This window comes from Alligator mississippiensis, chromosome 8, assembly GCF_030867095.1.
Source record: "Alligator mississippiensis isolate rAllMis1 chromosome 8, rAllMis1, whole genome shotgun sequence".
Taxonomy (NCBI): domain Eukaryota; kingdom Metazoa; phylum Chordata; order Crocodylia; family Alligatoridae; genus Alligator; species Alligator mississippiensis.
Genome location: NC_081831.1, coordinates 1,713,969 through 1,733,742, shown reverse-complemented (window position 1 = coordinate 1,733,742; position 19,774 = coordinate 1,713,969). Strand labels below are relative to the sequence as shown.

General features: G+C 52.0%; 1 protein-coding gene across 3 annotated transcripts in view; it reads left to right on the top strand.

The window, feature by feature from the left end:
• Positions 1–346: 346 nt before the first annotated feature.
• The window catches only part of SLC38A10 (solute carrier family 38 member 10), a 40,880-nt gene continuing 21,452 nt past the window's right edge, over positions 347–19,774 (top strand). Inside the window, exons 1-10 of one of the 3 annotated variants that reach the window (XM_014605927.3) lie at positions 347–536; positions 2,439–2,556; positions 6,309–6,354; positions 8,343–8,436; positions 9,636–9,779; positions 11,881–12,005; positions 15,624–15,726; positions 16,591–16,773; positions 18,601–18,712; positions 19,213–19,319. In XM_014605927.3, the coding sequence (XP_014461413.1) occupies positions 429–536; positions 2,439–2,556; positions 6,309–6,354; positions 8,343–8,436; positions 9,636–9,779; positions 11,881–12,005; positions 15,624–15,726; positions 16,591–16,773; positions 18,601–18,712; positions 19,213–19,319 (1,140 nt within the window). In that variant the 5' untranslated portion in view covers positions 347–428. Of the gene's footprint in view, positions 537–2,438; positions 2,557–5,355; positions 5,444–6,308; positions 6,355–7,006; positions 7,117–8,342; positions 8,437–9,635; positions 9,780–11,880; positions 12,006–15,623; positions 15,727–16,590; positions 16,774–18,600; positions 18,713–19,212; positions 19,320–19,774 lie in introns of those variants that run through there. The other 2 variants (XM_019498210.2, XM_014605937.2) reach the window with 2 other exon arrangements.

Below are 19,774 nucleotides of genomic sequence, written 5' to 3'. Positions count from 1 at the left end.
CACGTCTGTGCGCAGGCACGTGGGCACGTGTCTTACCGAGGAGGGGGGGGTGAGAGGCCACGAGATGACATCACGAGGGCAATGATGTCAGGACAGTGCGGCAGTGATGACCTAGTACCTGCGCCTATGGGTGGTGAAGTGACAGGGTGAGGCGCCATGTGCGAGCTATGACGCCACACGCCTCCCAGTGACGTGGCAGCGGGCCCAACATGGCGGCGCGGCCACGGCAACGCCCTCCCCTCTGGGGCGGTGCTCGGCGAGTGGGTCCTCCAAGGCGGCCAGAGCGCCTACACTGGAGGGGTGCTCTGTCTCGCCGTCTCGCTGGTGCTGCGGTGACGCTACTTCCCGGAAACGCCGGCGGAGCAGCCAAACCCGGAAGTGTCTGTGTGGCGGCGGCCGGGCCCCCTTCCTCCCTCCCCCCCGCCGCCATGGCGTCCCCCATGGCCGCCGCGGGCTCCAACTGGGGCCTCATCATGAACATCGTCAACAGCATCGTGGGCGTCAGCGTGCTCACCATGCCCTTCTGCTTCCGACAGGTGAGCAAGGCCCGCCCCACGCATCAGTTCCCCTGCGCGGGGCTGGGGGGGCATTCGTTCACCCCCCCTTCCCCCGCCCGCGGCCCCATGAGCCGGGCGTGAGGGGGCGCCTGGCTCAGGAGGGTCCCTGAGGCCTTCCCCTCCCTCCCCCCGCATGCATTGGCGTGTCCCCCGTTGCCTCCCGTAGTACGGAAGGTTTCTCGTGGCTGGGAGGGAGACGGAGCTGGCCCCTCTCACGTGCAGCCCCTTGCACGGCTGCTCCACGCTTAACGTCGCGGTTACGTTCTCGAAAAACGCGACTCGAAGCAAAACGGCGTTAAGCGAACCCAGGCAGGAGCGACCTGTTGGCAGATGGCGGCCGAACAACGTCGTCAGGACCGTCGTGGGACTTTCAAGCGAGCGCGTTCCCCGACAGATCGGTGACGTCGTGACGGAACGAGGGTAGCCGGGACGGCGCTCGGCAAGGAGCGCCTGCGTTGCAGGAGCTTTGAGTCGGAGGCCGTGCCCGTCCCGTGCTCGAGGAGCGACCGATGGTCTTTCCTCCAAGCGTGCGTCCGATCGCTCCGTGAGGCGGAGAGCTGCCGGTGCGGGTTGTCGCTGGCTTTCGGAGCGGGGGCAGGCGAGAAGGCGGCACGGGCCTCGCTTCACGCTTCTTAGCCCGGAGCTTTAGATCAGGTTTAACCGGCGAGACTCACAGTTGTGAGGAGAGGCGAGGTAGGCCACGCGCGGTAGCCGTGGGACCGTGTATTGACCCGGCTCAGGCAGGGTTGTGTGTTGTCAGCTCAGCTCTCAGCGGTGACATAGACCAGGGGAGGCCACCCTGTGGCACGTGCGCTGCGAGTGGCCTGGGCGGTGTTGATGGGTGACACGTGGCGGATCGAGCAGGGAGCGGAAAGCAGAGCAGCAGATTAGGCGGAAGAGGAGGATCGGCGTGGCACTCGGGGCCGCACGTCTGTCAAATGTTGGCCCCCGCTGACATAGGTCATAGGAAAGCAGGGCTGGAAGGGACTTCATGAGGTCACCTAGGCCAGCTCCCTGCTCGAGACTGGCCATGAAGCTGGACCTACCTCAGTCTTCGCTCCGAGTGAGGGAAAGCACCAGAGACGTCTGTCCTTTTGCCAATTGTCATGTTTTCCTCCTGAACAAGGTTGCCCTAGAAGAGCTTCCTCCCTTCTCCCAACTGGGGGTAACAAAACTGGGACGCCTGCATCCTTACTGGTGCCGTGCGGCTTATGCAGCATGCTGGGCTCTAAGGCTTTGCAAAGCAATCCTCTGGCATCTTATGCCAAGAGGTGTGTCCCGGCTTTGCCGATCTGAGGGTTGCCAGGGCCCCATCTAATTTGAATAAAATGAATGTGAACAGCATTGGCAATTACAGTCCTTCCTGTTTGAGGTCCCTGGTTTACAAAATGTTTAATGATTAACATCATCTTTTGCAAACGCCCGCCAGCACTGCATGGCTAACAGCACAGGTGGTTTGGGTGTAAACTTTCTGAACAGCCTCTTTCACCTGGGAGGAGGAGTAGAGTCTGGGCTTCTGTGCCTGCAGAATACTAAGTGCGTGGGGCAGTGTCCTACAACGGGCTCTGGCAGGGCCCGAGCAGGGTGAAGGCTTGAAAGGTGTGTTCTGCAAATTGTCCTGCTTTGCTGTTTTGGGCAAAAGCATCACTCCAGAGTTGTATAGGAACAGGTGACTGCTCTGTGCCTCTGCTTCCAGAGTGGGCACACAAGTGAGATAGAACTAGTGCATCACATTTGAGCTGGCTGCATTTGAAGGAGGCATCTCCCTTTTCAGGCAAGAGTGTGGCTGAGAAGCTGAAGGTGCCACAACCTCAAATCAGGGGGTAGGTGGCTTTCCAACTGGCGCTTGGATGTCTTTCTTTTTTTTTCCTTCCCTTCTAGTGTGGCATCGTCCTGGGCGCCCTGCTGCTGGTCTTCTGTGCTTGGATGACTCATCAGTCCTGCATGTTCCTGGTGAAATCGGCCAATCTCGGCAAGCGCAGAACCTACCCGGGACTGGGTAAGGATTTTGATCTCTAGGGCATGCCATTATCTTGTCCAGCTTTGACACTGAGGTCTGAATTATTGACGCAGGATTTTGGTGTAGCTCCTGCTATACTTAGCTCCCCTGTTAATCTTTCCTCCTGCTTCATGTTGCCTGAGGGTTGAATTCTCCCTTTGCCTGGGCCCAAGATTGTTTTGACTCTGCAGTGCTGAAGGACGGGATGCGGTGCTGAATGATCAAAACACGAGGTTGCAGGAGTTGGCAGAGCAGGCGTCTGGTGTGAATTATTGGCCTCAGCACAAAACCCGCTAGCTTCCCCACCCAGCGTGCTGCTGAGGACATTGGGTTCTGCCAGTAGAGAGCCTGGCATAGAACATGGGCTTTCTGGAGCTCAACTGTGAGCGTTTATAGCAGAGCAAGGGGGAGAGGAGAGGAAATAGTGCACTGAGTTCCAAGTGGCCAAGAAAATAAAAACATCTGCAAGATTCATGTGTGGGTTCTTGGCAGAGGGAGCTGTCCCTCTTCCTTACAGCTCGTCTGCTCAGCATTGGCGCCAAGATTGGCATCTGCTCGTGACCTCTGTTCTGTTTCCCAAGGATTTTGGGGGAAGGAGGAGACGGTCGGGTTTGGCCTGAGGAGCTGGAGCTCTCGTGATTGGCACACAAATGAAGGGCTGCTGATTGGAAGGCACTGTCCGACTGGGAAACAAATGGAGGTGCTGATGGGGCAACTCCTGACGGGGCTCAGTTGAATTGCTGCGTGGGGGGTCAGGAATCAAGCCGCACACGCAAAATCTTTGCCTCTGCAGCCCTGGGAGATTCTCACCTCTGGAAATCCTATCCTCTGCCCTCCCGTGGCCTGAAGCCCATCCTGCATCTCCTGCCTTGCTTAGTCGCCCGTGTTCCCACCTCCTGGGGGAGTTGGTGCAGAGAACTGGCTGGTCTCGCTGTTTGTATGAGACTGAAAGCAACGTGCTGTCTGTGCAGTGACCCTGCTGCTGACAGATGGACGCCCTTGGTGCATTAAGTACCCAAGGCTTCGTCGTTTAGCTGCGTGGTGTGGCTTCTGCCAAAATATATATCTACCAGCAGCAGGAAAGAGTGGAAAACTTGTGGCCTCAAAGGTTGTGCCTCCAGTACTGCAGAGGCGACTCAATTATAGTTAAGCGCTCAGGTGGAGTACTGTTGGCCCAGTCCCCCTGTCTCAGCTGGCTGGAGTGCCTCTCCCACCCCCTTCCTTGCAACAATGAGGCTTTGTGCGGCGCTGCTCCTTTGTTGAAGCAAATAGAGTCCCCCTTCACCTTGGAGTGTCTCCCAGGAAGAAGCGCTCCTCTGTCCTTTCTGAAGCCAAGGAGCTCAGATACACAGAGGGGCCAGTAACACTTCCAAACTTCCTGGCACTGCCTGGCACACAAACACTGGCACGGAAAAAACCAAACTGCCTTCCCTTCCTCTCCTCCCTCTTCAGCTCTGGGAGAGGTGCCACCACGAGCAGCCAGAGGAGGGCCAGCACTGAGAAGGAAAGGCATCCTCAGCCCAAATGAAAGCAGCGCTCCTCCAGTGCATCCTAATACATCAAGGTTGAGCGGCTCTACACAGACGGCCTTTGTCGCCATCCGCGGGTACATCTGCGAGGGAGCCTGGTAGCCCCTGCAGCTGATTCTGTGGGAGGCTTTGGCACCGCGGAGAGATGCAAGAAAGTTTTGCCAATGAACTTTGAGTGGCCAGGTTCTTCCGGAGGAATGTTCAGAGCGATGGATGCAGCAACAAAAGAGCCAGGGCTGGGATAGGCCCATGTCTAGTGTAAACACTTTCATTTATGCAGCGCTTTCTGCATGGGGGAGTATCTGTATATATCTCTAACTGATAGCTGGCAAAGATCTTGCACCCCATGCTATTGTGTAGCAGCAGCTGCCAGTGTACAGCAAAGTGGTACAATAGGCTGGGATTTCAAGAAATGAGAATTGCATCTAGCAGGTACTCTTGGGGGAATAGGGATATAGGATGGGGTGATTACAGGCTATGTGAGCTCAGGACAAGCAGCGCCCTGGCCCCTTATCCCAAAACGAGGCACGATGCTTCCTGTGGCAGACCCAGCTTTGGGGTGGAAAGCCGTCTCCAGCACTGACCAGACCCAGCTCTGCTCAGCTGGTGATTTCTGTGGGTTTCCGGAGGTCGCATTTGGAAGTCTTTTGTCTGTGCAAAATTATGCAGCCGCTCCCCTCTTGCCTCTTTGGGAAGATAAAGGATCCAATTTTCCTAGTGTCCCCAGATGGGGACATCTGGCATAATGTCTGAAGACTCGGTCTCATTAAAACATCATTTCAGAATAGCCAAGGAGACTGATTGTTTCTTAAAATCCCAAGCCTAGACTGTACCCAGCAGCAGTAGTTATTATGTGGAGGTGTCCGCCTTTCTACACAAACTAACAACAACCAGGCTGATTGCAATGAAGCAATAGCAACAATCCTTTTGAAGCTCAGTTCGTATAACAAGCCTCTCTTCAAGTGGCTTATCTTTTTACTGCCTTTATGCCTTCACCTCGGATAGGCACTGCCTACTTCTACCAGTCAGCACCGTCTTTCCCTTTTTGCTAGGAAACCCCAAACAGGGACAAGACAAAATCCAGAAGCTTTTCTAATGGCATGGCCTCTTCTCATGTGCAGTCAGCTTACAAGACTCAGCCAGCATTTTGCCTTGCTCTTCTCCAAGCTGTCATCTGCCTTCTGGGCTTCCCCACATGACAGAAGCCATTACTTGCTTTTCTAATGGTGCCCCCTCCCCCTGCCCCTTCCCTCCTTTTTTCCTGCTCTAGGGCGGGATGTTTGGTTTCCTTCATTTTCAAACTAAGGAGATGCCAAGGAAACAGGAGATGCTGGAGGTTATGGAAGGCACTTCCAGAGGTGAGCCCACTGCATTGGCTACCACCAGGAATGTATACTGCACGACCACATCTAGAGAACCAGCAGGGAAAACCATGCTGCTCTTTGCTTGATTTGACCAGTGTTAACTACAGAGGAGCAACGAGAAAACAATGTGGCCTGTGTCAGAACTGGAGGTCCGACTTCCCCTGTCTTTCCCCACCCACCCAGAAAGATACCTCTAAAAATATAAGCTGAGCTTTCTTGGCATTTTCTGTTTCAGGAAGAGCAATGATTTAAACAATACTGATCATTTTCTTCTATGAACTATGACCAAAGTATGGGGGGGTGGGGAATCTTGGCAAAATCCCTTTGGTGTGGGTTGTGAGCACTGGGTATTCTGGGTATGGAACTGAGCATTCTGGGCACCATCTCCGCTCTCCCATCCAGCAATGTCCAGCGGTTGAGTTGGAGTGGAAAGATAAAAATAAAAATGGGAACTTGATTGAAATTTTGCACTGCAGTCGCTTTTTGCCACACAACATCTTATACATGCATATTTTCTCTTCCGCACTCACTTTCTTCTTCTAATGGTTGCCATGTGTAACTGCTATTTAACACTGCTTTTTTTTTTTTTTTTTAACAAGGGAGGGTGGAAGAGGCAGGGAAGAAACCTGTTTTGTCTCTTTCTTCCATCTTGTGATGTGGTTTTTGATTTGTGGATGATGTGCCCAAAAAAGAAACTGGGAGTGAGGGCAAGAGAAACCAGCCCCAAAATACAAGCCCAGTGGGTTCCAGCGGAATTGCCCTGTGGCACCAGCATTGTTTAATTGTGAACCGATGTATGTGTCGTGTTCTAAACCCTTCAGTGACTGACTGTGGTGTATTTTTTTTTCTTTTGTGCTAGCATTTCACGCCTATGGAAAAGCGGGGAAGATGCTAGTGGAGACCAGGTAATGTGCTATCTATTGAACACCTGTTCTCCATGCCCTCATGTGACTGTGGTCTGGTGTAGTGCTCCTGTCTCTTATCCTCCTGCTTCCTGCAATCCTCCCTGGCCACCTAAATCTAGATAGTAAGCAGAGCCACTTGGACTGGACCTCATTTTCATCTCTGTGCATCTGTTTTACATAAGATGCTTATCAAGCTTTCTTTGCACCCCTTTTTCCAAGTGGGAGAGCATGCTCAGTTGTTTGTGAGAGGTTGGGCATCTAGAGGCCTGAGCCTCAGCCCCTATTCTGCCCACGCTCATTGGGAAACCTGGGGTGAGAGTGTTTTGCAGCCTGCCTTTTAGAGGCACTAAACTGCCAAAGTCCTCGTGGAAGCCAGTGGAGGCAGGTGCATTCAGTACCCCTGCATATCAGTCCTTAGATTTCCTGCGTGCCTTGCATTCCCCACTGGCTAACTCTGCCTCGTTGCTTGGAATGCAAGTTAATAATTACGTATTTGGGGAGGGTGAGCAGAAATCCTGAGTTATTTAAGGCTAATGCAGGTCTCTCTTGTGGGCTATAACGTGTCTATTCTTAAAAGTGCTGTATGCAGCCGTTGAAAGGCTGTGTGGGCAGTGATGAGGAAGCCTACAGCAACCTGGTTTAACTGTCCCAGGTGGGGTGGTTGAGCAGAGGTTCTCAGGCTGAGGTCTTTCAAGATCTGGCTGGTCAGATGGTGCTGACTTCTCTCTGTGTTCCCAGCTGCTGAATGGCTGTAAGCAACAGGTAAAAATACACAAAAAAGTTTTCTAATTTTTGCTTTTCCGTGCAAGCAATTGGTGTCATTGCCCCAGGGATGTTGTACCATCGGAAATGGCAGGGGAAGTGGTCCATGCAACCATGAATGGGAGGGGAAGTGGTTCACGAGACAGTCTCTTCATGAAAATGTGGTCTGTGTTGTGAAAAGCACTGGAGAACCTCTGCTCTGCAGTGGAGTCTTGTAACCCAGCCTCTGTGCTGGGGCGCGGGGGGGCTGTTCTCCAGAGCTGAGTGCTGCTTTGACCTGATTGTTGGGAAAGCGCTGGCAGAGGTTGCCATCTCCAGACAGCAATTAAATCAGCACGCCTGCTGTGAGCAGAACCCCCTCTTTGCTGACTCGCAAAGATGCTGCACGTGGCAGTGAACTGAGTAGTACTGCTTTGGGTTTTGCTCTGCTAGAATCAAATGAGAAAAGATAAAATGGTTGAGGGAAAGAGCTTGTTTTCAGGCTTGTGAAAGGACAGTGTCTCCCATGAGAGCCAGGTAGGCGGGCCTCTGCCACTGCATGCAGCCCCCCTGGGTTTTCGCAGTCTGCAAAACTCAGGGCTTGTCTTCGCAAGGATGGCTCAGAAAGTCGAAGCTGAATTAACCAAAGCAGCGAAGTCCAAGTGTATTAGTTCAAGAACATTACCTTCCTGGGTGGACACCCCCATTCAGAAGCAAGCAGGACTAAAGCCAGGATGTTAATGTGCTTCAAAATCCTACCAGTTGTTAATTTAGCTTAGCTTGCCTGAAGACTGCGGTGTAGAACTGACCTTAGTGAAACAGCTTCTAGCAGTTCCACTCTGTCCCAGGTGACTTCTCCCCTTCATAGCCCTTGTGTGTCCTAAGTATCCTTCTTGGTTTTCCACTTGTGGTAGCAACAGCAGGGGCTGTCATACAGACCAGGAGTTGGTGGCATCTGGCACTTTAACCATGGGCACCATGGGAGCAGGGTAGATAGAATAACATGGCCTGTGCCAGCATCTTGTGGGGGCCACTATTACCACCAGCACTTCTCTTAGAACGTCTCCTATAGTTCTCAGAAGTCTCACGTTCACCTAATCAAAGCACAGCCTCCCTAATGCTCACCTTCCAGGAATGCAGCGGGGATTGTACCTGGGAAGCAGCGTGTGCTGCATTCGATGGGAATTCGCTCTTTCCACATGGAATCGAGATTTTGGCCTCCTAACACGCGTATCTTTGCTTTGCAGCATGATTGGGCTCATGCTGGGAACCTGCATTGCTTTCTATGTCGTCATTGGGGATTTGGGATCCAACTTCTTTGCCCAGTTGCTTGGCCTTCAGGTAAGCCTCGTCTCCCTGTGGCATTGGTACAGGACAATACTCTGATGTATTGCCAGCTTGGTACATTGTGCTGAGCATGTGTGATGACAGGGTGAAGAGTATCATCGCGTTGACCGTGTGTTCAAGATCCAGCCGAGTCATTTAGTACATTTCTACTTTAAAACCTGATGGCGAGTTTCTTGAGTGTCTTGCCTGATGAATCCTGGAGCCTGGCACAGCAGGATGTAGAAAACTGTGTACAAGAAACAGCAATTGCAGCAAGTCAAACCTTTGTAAACTAGTCGGTGTGGTGACTTGTGTGGCCCAGTGCAACTCCCACAGGCATTTTCTACGGGAGCTGGTTTTTTCCACCCCCTTCCCAAAGTTGTTCTATTCAAGCCATCATCCCACTTTGTGCTCTTGTCCATAATCCTCCTCTTGCACCTAAACTTATCCCTCCACTTGACTATCCCAACACTGGCTGTTCCAAGGCTGTCCCTCCTCTCTGATCATAGTGCTGTGTGCCAAGGAGCAATCCATGGCTGCTGGAGCTGGATGAGGGGACAGGCCAGGGAAGCTAAATGGACATGTGGCTTGGCTGTTATCTGCTCCAGCCTGATGCTGTTAAGCTCTGATTAAGGGACTGTGACGTTAGATGAAGCTTCATGGCCACAGCCAAATTAGGTATTAAATATTTCCAAGCATTTCAGAGTGTTCTGCTATAATAAATACCAATATGAGTTTCTGATTAATTTTCTGATCTGAGTTTCCAGGGCTGCCATTTCTTTCTCCTTGGTGGCTTTTATTTATTTATTTTTTGAAGCTAGGTTAGTTTTCATCTAATTGCTGGAGATGTGTAAAAATATTCCACCGGCTAGTGCTTGGATTACCATTTAAAACACCCCAGCAAATCTCCTGCTGAAGACTGGCTTTGTCACGCGCTCTGCAGAGCAACAGTGGCACCCAGTGACTGCAGGAGCTAATCACAGATCGAACAAGGCAGCTGCGGAGTTTCTAGCTCTGAACTGTTTCTTCTCCTCTGTTTTTTAAGAGGAGGCAGGCGGAACTTCCAATTTCGCGGCCTCTTCCACTGGCTTTGTCTCGTTCTTGTGGATGAAAAGCTCTTTCTGTCAATCCAAGCCCATGGATTCTGGCTGCTTGACTCTGCGAGGTTTTCTGGACACGCTGTGCTGCTCTTTCTTACATTGGCCCTTTTTCAGGTAACTGGCAGCTTCCGGATAGTCCTGCTCTTTGTCGTCTCCTTGTGCATCGTGCTGCCATTGAGCCTACAGAGGAACATGATGGCTTCCATACAGTCGTTCAGCGCCATGGCGCTGATCTTCTACACGGTGTTCATGTTTGTGGTGAGTACTGACGGCAGGAGGCTTTGTTTTCTTAGCTGCAGTGGGGAGGAGGGAAACACTGAGTGGCTAATCCGTCTAGAGGGACACCCCGGTGCAGGTGAAGGTACCAATACCACAGGCTGTTTGTTATGGGTGACAGGCTTGTCGGGAAGTCCAGCAGATCTCCGTGTATGCAGAGGATTAGTCCCTGAGAGCAGGTTGCAGGTTCTGCACCCCGCTTTGGAATCCTCACTTACAAATCGCTGCTTGTGCCCGGCAGAGCTGCGACCAGGCTGTCCACACACACACACACACACTGAAGCACATGGAGGTGGGAAATTGCAGCCAAACTGTGGAGAAACTGGCCAGTGGGTCTGTCAGCACAGAGACGTCTGTATATGACTTGACTATGTTGTGGCCTGTGCTACCTTTTCCACTCACTAGCGCTTGCCACTGATAGCATCCAAAGCGTTTATTAAATAGAGGGATGGGAGATGGGGGAATGGCATGCTGCACAGAGAGGAGAGCTGTAATCTGATAGGGTTTTGCCGTAAGAGCCCCGAAGCACAGGCTTTTTGCACTAAGCTGTTATTGTTAAAGGCATAGGTGCTATTTTGATTTGTGTCCATTTTTAATACTGACATTAAACATCATTCAGGCACTGAGTGTTTTTCCTTCTAAATGACAGTACCGAAATGGTAAACCTGTTGGTGAGGACTCAAATGCACAGCCTTGGCAAAGGAAACTTTCTTTTACTTATTATTATTACTATTTTGGCCTTCTGAAAGAGCTTTGCTGGCTGAGAAACTGATGCACAACCAGCTTGGTTAAGTGGGACTGTCTGAGTTTCCAGAGCTCCCTGTGTTTAACAGAGATGTTTTTATTCAGTTCTCTTGCTTTGGTTTTCACCTAACAGTCTCTGTCCTTGTTAGCCCCAGGGGCTCAAAAACCAGGGTTCAGATCTCCCCCAAAATCAAAGCGAGAAAGAGAGCGTTTTTAATTTTTCTTCTTGATTTAGAGCAGCTGGGTTGCACTCGGGCCACGTTCCTAAGCTTGGGCTCTATAACCAAGAGGGCTGACAGCTTCATTTTAAAGAAGCAAATTACAGTTGTGGATCTCTTAGAATCGTCGTGTTCCCGGAGCTTTCCTGGGACTTTTCCCACACTGGGACGGGCTCTCTAGGAATTCCAAGGTTTTTTCAGCCTGTATGTTATTAGGCTCTTAGACGCATTTACCTGTTGTTTCCTATGCAGTCTAACGCATGCCAGCTCCCTTGGGGTGACAGGATAGCTCTCATAACCCTGCTTCTGCCACCTTCTTCTGCTCACTCCCCTGATCTGTTTCCTCACCCTCAGGGAAGTTATGTAGGATCCGAAGTGTTGGAAATCCTCAGGGCTCATCTAATTCAGCCCCTCCACCAGTGCAGGGCATGCTGTTCCTTTCTCATCCTAGATGCATACACAGCCCGCACTCGAAAATGTGAGCTGCATGTTCCCTTGTCCTGCTGCTCCTGCAGTAAGGAAAGCTTTCCTGGGATTTGATCTAATTCTGCCTCGCTGCAGTTTAACCCTGCCGGCTGTCTGCAGCAAGGGTGAAGACCATTCCGCTATCTGTGTGGAGAAATATTGGGAATGCCTCTAGCTGGGGGTTGGACAGACCTGTTGGGGTCAGGTCTTACTTGGAAGTACCTTTGCCTGCTGCCTGTCAGTAGTACTCTGTGGTCAGGACCTGCTCTGTACCATGGGGTTAATGCCGTGTGTGTGTTTGTACACAAGATGGTACCTAATGGCAGGGTGGCTTCACTCAAGGGAGATTATGATTCCCCTTTTCACGAGCTTGGCAGTGGCAGGTGATCCCAACAGATGGTTTCATAGTTGGGAGCTGGATAAAAGCTTGTTCAAGGTGGAGGAAGCGGAAGCCAAGAGACCTTAGGAACAAATCCCCAGTTGTAATATGCAGCGCAAGCTGGTTGCAGCCTCGTTGCCTGCCTCACAGAGCTGCTGGGCCCCTGCTCTTTGTCACCGTGTAAGGGAAGTTGCTGTTATTCAGATCCCATGCCTGACGTCTGCCTGGGCAGTGTCTGCCATTTGGATTTAACTCCTTTTCTCTCTCTTGGCTGCAGATTGTGCTCTCATCTTTCAAGCACGGCCTCTTCAGCGGGCAGTGGCTGAAGCGGGTCAGTTATGCGCGCTGGGAGGGCATTTTTCGCTGCATTCCCATCTTTGGCATGTCCTTTGCCTGTCAGTCGTAAGTACCTGCAGTTCTTCCTTCGGGCTGTTGCAACGGGGAAGGAGTTGTGTGAGGACAGAGGGTCATGGGGACCTGGGTGGGATGACTACCATCTGGTTCCCCTTTTGCTTTTAATCAGAATATTTTACAGCCTGCTGGAATATTGCATCTCATTCCGTGGTGACCCTTTGGTGTTAGCTAGGATGGGCGGGAGTTATATTTCACTCGAGAGTTACTGTACTTCAGCTACGTAAAATGATTTGGGCCAAACGAATCCCTAGTGTCGTTTCTGTTTGATTTCAGGGGAGTTGGATCAGGGATCAGCATGACCTGCTATTCTGAAAGGGATGATTTCATAGCCAGGTTAGCAGCTTGGTGGTGTCAGTCCTACCCCCCCAGCAGGGTAATCTACGTGCATGGCTGTAGGGAGCCTCACCAAATTTAGCTGAGAACCTTTGACAGGAAATCGCATCGCAGTGTACTTGAGCCAGTTGCTAGCATGTTATCCAGTCACCTGCTTTGAACGGGCGTGCTTTTGGCACCAGGAGCTATGTGACTGCAGTCCTGGCTGCTCCCCCGATCTAGGCAGTGTTACCTTCTCCACCAGAATGACAGGAGTGAGTGATTCATGCCCGGTCCCAGTGGTAACCAACCCAAAATAGAGGTGTAAATCTGAACGGGGACGCAGAAAAGACTGCCTGCTGGAGGGCCACTGGCAGAGCTGGACTTCCCCTGCAGCTCCAGCACCCGTGGAGCACGCCAGTAACACATTAACGTGATGAAGAAAATTTGTTTGCGCTTCTGCGTTTTTACCCACGGGCGAGATCCAAATCATCCGTTCCCACTTCCCCTCTCTCTTGGCAGCATTGTTTCCACCAGAACACGCTTGAGTCTTGCTGTTTTATGTCTTCATTACCATTGGTGGCAGAAGTTTTATCATCTCACAGCATTACTTAGTGAATGTTGGAGGGCTCTTTTTTTTTTTTTTTTTTTTTTTTTTTTTAACTCCAGAACGGTCTTTCTCTTGCGGTAGCCACGCGGTAACCAACGTACGTTTGATGGGAGTTGGAAACACAGGAAAATGAGCTTGGTCTGGCTGAGTATGCACACATCTAAATATAGTTTCTGCTACACCACTGACGTGGCAAGCCAAACCTTAAGCTATATTTTTTTTTTCCAAGCAGCAGAATAACATGCTGTCCCCAGCCTGGGAGATGCCACGAGCATGTTATTCTCTAAGGGCATCTAATTCTGCTGCCCTCCCAATCACCACTTTTAAAAGAAGTAATTCTAACCGTGAAAAATCTCCCCAAAACTGTCGCCTCAGAATGTGGTGGTGGTGACAAGGAGAACACACCATTCTTTTTCCTCAGCTCAAGCACATGATGATATTTGACTTGTGGATTTGGTTCCCTCTGCCCTTTTGAAAGCTACGTTGATGCCACTGATCTTAGAGAAGCATCCTACTTTCCAGCATCATGAGCTTGGTTAGGAGGGCCAAAACCAGGTGCATTGGGCTTCAGATGCTTGGCCTGTCCCAGCCTGCCCACATGACTTAAACTTCTGTGCCTCAGTTCCCTGATAGGTAAAAGTGTTTTGGAGGAGGATTGCGGGCTTCTGGGTTAATGTGACCCATGCTTCATGCTGTGCTCATGGCCTAGATTTTGATTCTGGGGCTGCTGGTCAGAATTACTGTGGTACCAATATAACTAAAATCAGAACGTGATGTGTTGCTGACCATGGGTTTGGAGGGATACAGAAAGCCAGAATCAGAACTGAGCTTCCGGTGCAGTCTGTGGTTGTCGGAGCACTCGGCAGGATCAGATAAGAACTGACCCGTAACTTGCTCTCGTCCTTTGACATGCTACCACGGCCATCTTGCAAATGCTGTGGTACGCACTGCTGGTCCATGCTCTGTGCGCAGAAATAGTGCAGGAGAGAGGCGTAACCATGGAGATGAAAATATCAATTAACAGCCCTGGAGGTAGTTTGGTCTCCACTGGAGCAAGGCTGCGGTTCTCCGGATCAGGCTTCCACGGCTGATGCTGTTTCTCCCTGCCCCCGTCTTGGGAGCAGGGGCGGGTAAAGGGCATGTGGTTTAAATGTCTTTCTCGAGTCCCCCCTGAGGTGTTGGGCTTGCTCAGTTACAGGCGCCGAGGAGAAGCCTAACCAGAGGCACACGGTGCAAGCTTCAGGAGCGGGTGCCGTTTCCTTCGTGGCCAGATCCAGCACGACTGTTCCGGTTTAAAAATAACCAACCCTTGCCCACCGGGACGTGCTCCATGCTGTGTGCGCGGTGTACTCCCACTGGCCCCGCTGGGCTGGCGGCTGGCAAGGGGAGGCACCCCGGGGTGTGGGCAGCCTTCCAAGGACTCTGCAGCTGTGCCCAGAAACCCAAGCTGACAAGCCGGGCGCTGCTCCCTCACAGCCCGGTTGCAGTGCGGTTCCACGTGGCACTCCCTCCTCCACGTGCCGTTCTGTTGCATTGCTGCGGCTCCTGCAGCCCCTGACTGCCGGGTTGTGGCGTGCGCTGGAGAAGCCTCGCTGTCCCCTCCCTTGCCCTCTGCTGGGCCCCCCGCATCTGTTCTGTCTTCTGCTCCTATTTCTGAGCCCATGATGGACAAGGGTCATATAGCAAGGCTTTGCTCTTAAGATCGGCATGGGAGAGGCTGAATCCTACGTGGCCCTGCAGGGAAGTCTGCTTCTTCGGGCTGCACACATCCGCAACTAGTGCAGTATTCTATGCACACGCACAGTATCTCCTGCAGGCATCTCAAAAGGCAGCCTAAAATAACAGCCCCCTCTCCTTCCTGCAGAATTTCGCAGTGCACAAGAGGTTAAGGTTTCTTTCTGCTCAGCCTATTTGACAGAGCTGGGGATAACCCCTACCCTTCCACCTGCCCCCCTTCCCCAACGTACACACTCGCACTCTCCTGGGGCTCTCTGTCACCAGGAGTCTACAGCCAGGATGTGGCCACTCAGATTAGAGCAACAAGAGGCTAAGGAGTTGCTAAAATATGCACCTGATGTAGCAGTGCCTTCTGCTTGCTTGCCAAATGCCCCCGAATGCGAATGCCGTGTAACGGGTGTTTCCCGCTTTTTATGAACTGAGCTTTCGCTGCAGCGCTGAAATATGACAGGTGCTGTGTTTCGCCGTGTTTGTTTAACTTTGCTTTGAGACAGTGTGATGCTCTAGCCCTCTTCCTGCTTGTACTCTGTAAACACGGCGTCGCTTTAATTATCAGGGCCGAGAGCTCCAAGAACAATAATCTCCAATGCACTGCCTGGCCCCTTGCCACTGGTGTTTCACTGGAACAAACGGTCATTCATTCTGCACCGCTTTTGAACTGAAATGTTTACATCACACATTTAAATCCACGTGGTGGGGGAGGGGGGGGGCGGGGGGAGCCTGAATATTTGTGCAACACTTACGATTTGGAGTGTTCCGAAATCTCTTGGCATTAGCAATATAAATTGTGGAATAGCAGCGAGTGTTTATGCTCCAGGGGAGGAAGGTGTCTGGGATTTTTTGCTGCTGGGCTCTAGCAAGGAGCATGCTTGATTTTTACATATCTCTCTCTGCAGCTTTTTGAAATAGCTCATCTTTTTTTTTCCCGCCCCCCCACCCCTGTGCAGCCAGGTCTTGCCTACCTACGACAGCTTGGATGAACCGTCCGTTAAAATAATGAGCTCCATATTTGCCTCCTCGCTAAATGTGGTCACCATCTTCTATGTGATGGTAAGAAGCATGAACCTTTCCTTTCTCCTTTGGTTTAACTTGTCTCCTGAAAGTGACTTTCAGGTGCATTTTGTTATAGGGCGGACAGACCATTTTCCCTGCAGGTTTCACTGCTTTCAAAGAAAATTATTCACTTTTATGAAAGCGAAATCTCCAGGGCAGCTTTTTCCATTCAGTGCCCGGAGGCATTTGGGGAACCCAGGGCCGTGGAACAATAGGTCCCATTCACCGGAGCTAGAGCAAGTGAGGCCCTCGGTCTTGCCTTCGTCATGTGCAATTGGAAAGGGAGATGCCGACCTCAGAGAGAGCTTCCCCCCCTGCTCGTTGCGATGAGAAGGACGCAAAGGAAGTTATGCTTCATAAAACACTAGTTAATAAAATCCAGTTAATAATTCCCAAGACCAGCCCCGCCATGTGAACTGGGCTGCTGGGGGGATTGTATTGCAGCCTTTTCCTTGTCGGAGGGGTCAGGTTCATGGGATTCGGCAGCTATTGCCGCTACGTTGCTCGAACCTCCCAAAGGCAGCAGAGCTCAGACCAGGGCAGGCTCTGGGAAAGGGGCTGTACAGGAGTTGCTCCTTAAAGCCGGGCACGTAGGATTCTGAAGTGGCAGTCCTTGTTCTGCAACCACCTGCCCTTCTCATAGGTGATGATGGCAGGGCCCACTGGGGAACGTACATCTGTGGAGGCTGTCTGTTGTCTTCAGCCATTGTCCCGTTGCAGTTGCATGTTGCAAGCACTGACAAAGCTGCAGCCACTGCCACGAGGCTGAGGGTGATGGAGCCCTCCGTCCTGTTCCTTTCACCTACAGGGAATGTGCATATGCCAACAGCCCTGCAGCTTACTGCCCTTCTCACCTCACAGGTTGGCTTCTTTGGCTATGTGAGCTATACTGAGGCTATCGCTGGGAACGTGCTGATGAACTTTCCGTCCAACCTGGTGACGGAGATGATCCGTGTGGGGTTCATGATGTCGGTGGCCGTGGGGTTTCCCATGATGATCCTGCCCTGCCGACAGGCTCTGAACACCCTCCTTTTTGAGCAGCAGGTGAGTCCCTGGAGTAGCTGGGAGCTTTGGGTCCTGCTGCAACCAACTTCTCCCTTTCCAAAGGGTCACCTTGATTTAATCTGTTGACTGGTATTTCAGTTACAACACGCTGGAGCCCTTTGCAGCCTTTGCTGGCGACGGCCTCTTTCTGATTAGCAGCAGGCATTCATATCCAGAGTGGACGAACCCTCGGCCCTATTCCATTTTATTGCCGCTCCCAGGGAAATTGTAATTGCCTGTTGCATGCTACTAGGGGCAGCGGTAGGAGCACAGCCCAGCTGTCTATACATCTGGCTGCAGAGAAATGCAACTGTTCTCAGTAGTAGCCAATCCACAGCAGCTCTGGGCTCTCCACCATGCAGTGGAGCAGTGATCCTCTCTGTGGGCGGAGGTACTGGGGTCTAAAATCAAAGCCATGCCATTTTCTCTGCCTTTTTCCTCAATAACAATTGTGGGGGCAATGGGTTCCCTGCTCTGGTAGCACTTTGGGCACCTAGATTATGGGAAGTGTCATGGGATGCTGAGTTGAGGCCCTTTTCCCTGATAGGAGTTAGGAGAGGGAGAGCAATCCAGGTAGGAACAGAGAAGAGTCTTGATTTCCGGCTGCTCAGACCTGATCTCCCCATTTTGCTTTGTTTCTGCTTGCTCTCATTCTTCCTCAGCTCTGTAAGGCCCTGAGCAGTTTCCATCTACCTGAGTAACAGACAGTCCCTTCCCTGCATTCATATATCTCTCTGTGACATACAGAGCTTCGTCCTCAGAGCCATTTTGTGGCTATCTGCTAAGCAACACAGCCTTGTCCTACACTCCTCTCTTCTCCTGGAGTCGGTCCTGTAGCCGGGCTGTGGTTGTGCTGCCTGTTTGATTTGGAGCCTCAGAGCCCTGAGGCTCCCTCTGGCTGCTTTGCACTGTGTGATTTGCAGTGGGATTCGGTGAATAACAGCAAGGGGCTGTTCTGAGGCCTTTGTGCAGCCACACAGATAGCAACCTCTTAGGGCAGGAAATGAAAGGCTGCTTCTCTCTCCATGCCCTGCCCCCTGAGGCCCCACAAGACACCTCTTGGCTCTTTCCAGTGCCCTGGTGTGCAAGGAGCTCAGGGCCCATGTTGGCAAAAGCAGTAGAAATAGAAGGTTCTGAGTTCGAGTTCTGACTCTGCCTGCGACTGTCCCCTGGCATTTGTGTGCACAGCAGGAAAGGCCTTGCCCCCTGCCCTTCCCTGTCTTCCCACCTCCTGTGGATTCCTTTGTTAGGGGCTGTTCCATGCATTGGACAGGAAACGCTGCTGCACAAGCGCTAGAGCTCTGGGGGTGGCAAGGGCAGGAAGTGCCTGCCTGAATTGGGGAGGAACATCACAAACATAAGTCAGCCCAGCTGTAGTGTCCTTCCTGGGGTCAGAGCTGTGGATGCAGGCTGTTGCCTGATAGAAACAGTGTCCAGCTTGCCAAATGTAGCAGCATGGCCTGGTCCCTTCCTGCAGGGGCTGTCAGCTGGTGCACCCTTGCCTTCACCTCCACTCCCTCTTCTCCTGCACTTTTCTGCTTGGCTTTGCCAAGCGGCTCTGGCACTAGCATTGCCAGAGGCTGTTGTGCAGCGAGTGTTCCCTGCAGGAGGGGAAGTGGCAGCTATGGTGACTTCTGCAGGCTCCAGTTGCTCACTCACATCTAACTGCCCCTGAATGTTCCTGTTCGGAAGGCCACCGCATTGTTGGATGGAATCACCCTGGTTAGAGCCCCACTCCGTTGTGCCTCACTCGTCTAGTAGAGGCTGCTGGGGCAGTTGCTTTAGAGACTTGCTGGCATTTAACACGTCTCCTTTTGTTTTCAACAGCAAAAAGATGGCACGTTTGCGGCTGGGGGCTACATGCCACCCCTCCGGTTCAAAGCCCTCACACTGGCTGTGGTGTTTGGCACCATGGTGGGAGGCATCATGATACCAAATGGTGAGTGCCGGTGCGGGGCGCTGTGGAATCCAATGCTTGTAGACACTTCAGCATCTCTGTCCTTTCTCCCTGCTGTCTCCCATTGGGGGTTTGCCACAGCCGCTCTGGCGTTGTCAGGGATACCCGGCATTGGTGGCTATGGGCTGTAAAGCCCTGACCAGCACCAGAGCCATGTGAATGCTTCCCACTCATGGCTCTACACAGAGGTGAGAATGTAGAGGTGTGTGTGGCCCTGGTAGCAGTGGAACTGGAGCCTTGAGTTAGAGGGGCAGGTGCAGGGGGGGCAGAGGAAGCACTGTCTTTCCGAAGGGACGACCTTGGTAAAAGCCACTACAAGGCAATTGGTAGGCTGTAATGGCTGACAGCCCCTGGCCCTGCCAGCAGCGGGCTCGCATGGTCTCGTCAGTCACTGCAGTCTGAGCAACTCCCTTAAGCTCTTTTTCCTTCCTCCAAGGATTCTGGTTGTTTCAGCTGCTGTTGTTTTCTCTCTCCCATGCCAGTGGAGACCATTTTGGGCCTAACAGGTGCAACAATGGGAAGCCTCATCTGCTTCATCTGCCCGGCTCTAATTTATAAGAAAATCCACAAGAATGCCCTTTGCTCACAGGTCAGTGCTGATGATAATGGACTTCTTTCCCCAGCTGCCCTAGAGCCTGGGAACTTAGTTACTTTTAGTGCAACAGGGGAATCACTCAGGCCCTCTCTGCCCCTCTCACTCGCAGGTGGGACCTGGTGTGGTCTGGTAGCAAAGGCAGCCGCCTGCTCAGTAAACAGCCTGCGGTTTTTTGGAGCAGCAGTACCTCTTATCACAGCAAGTGTTCTCTTAACACTGAAATGTTGTTTGGGATCCCCGGTCCGGGGAGCATCAGGCTGCGCTGCTACAGAACGGGAAATCCAGGCAGCATATAAAACCTGAGCAAGCCTCAGATTTCAGCCTGGCTGGGCTGGGTAAAATAAACACGGCTTCTCCGCAGCACAGTCCTTGGTGCTGCCCCGCGCCTTTCTGGTTGGAGCCGAAATAATAATAATAATAAAAAGGAACACACACGTGGAGGTGTCGGT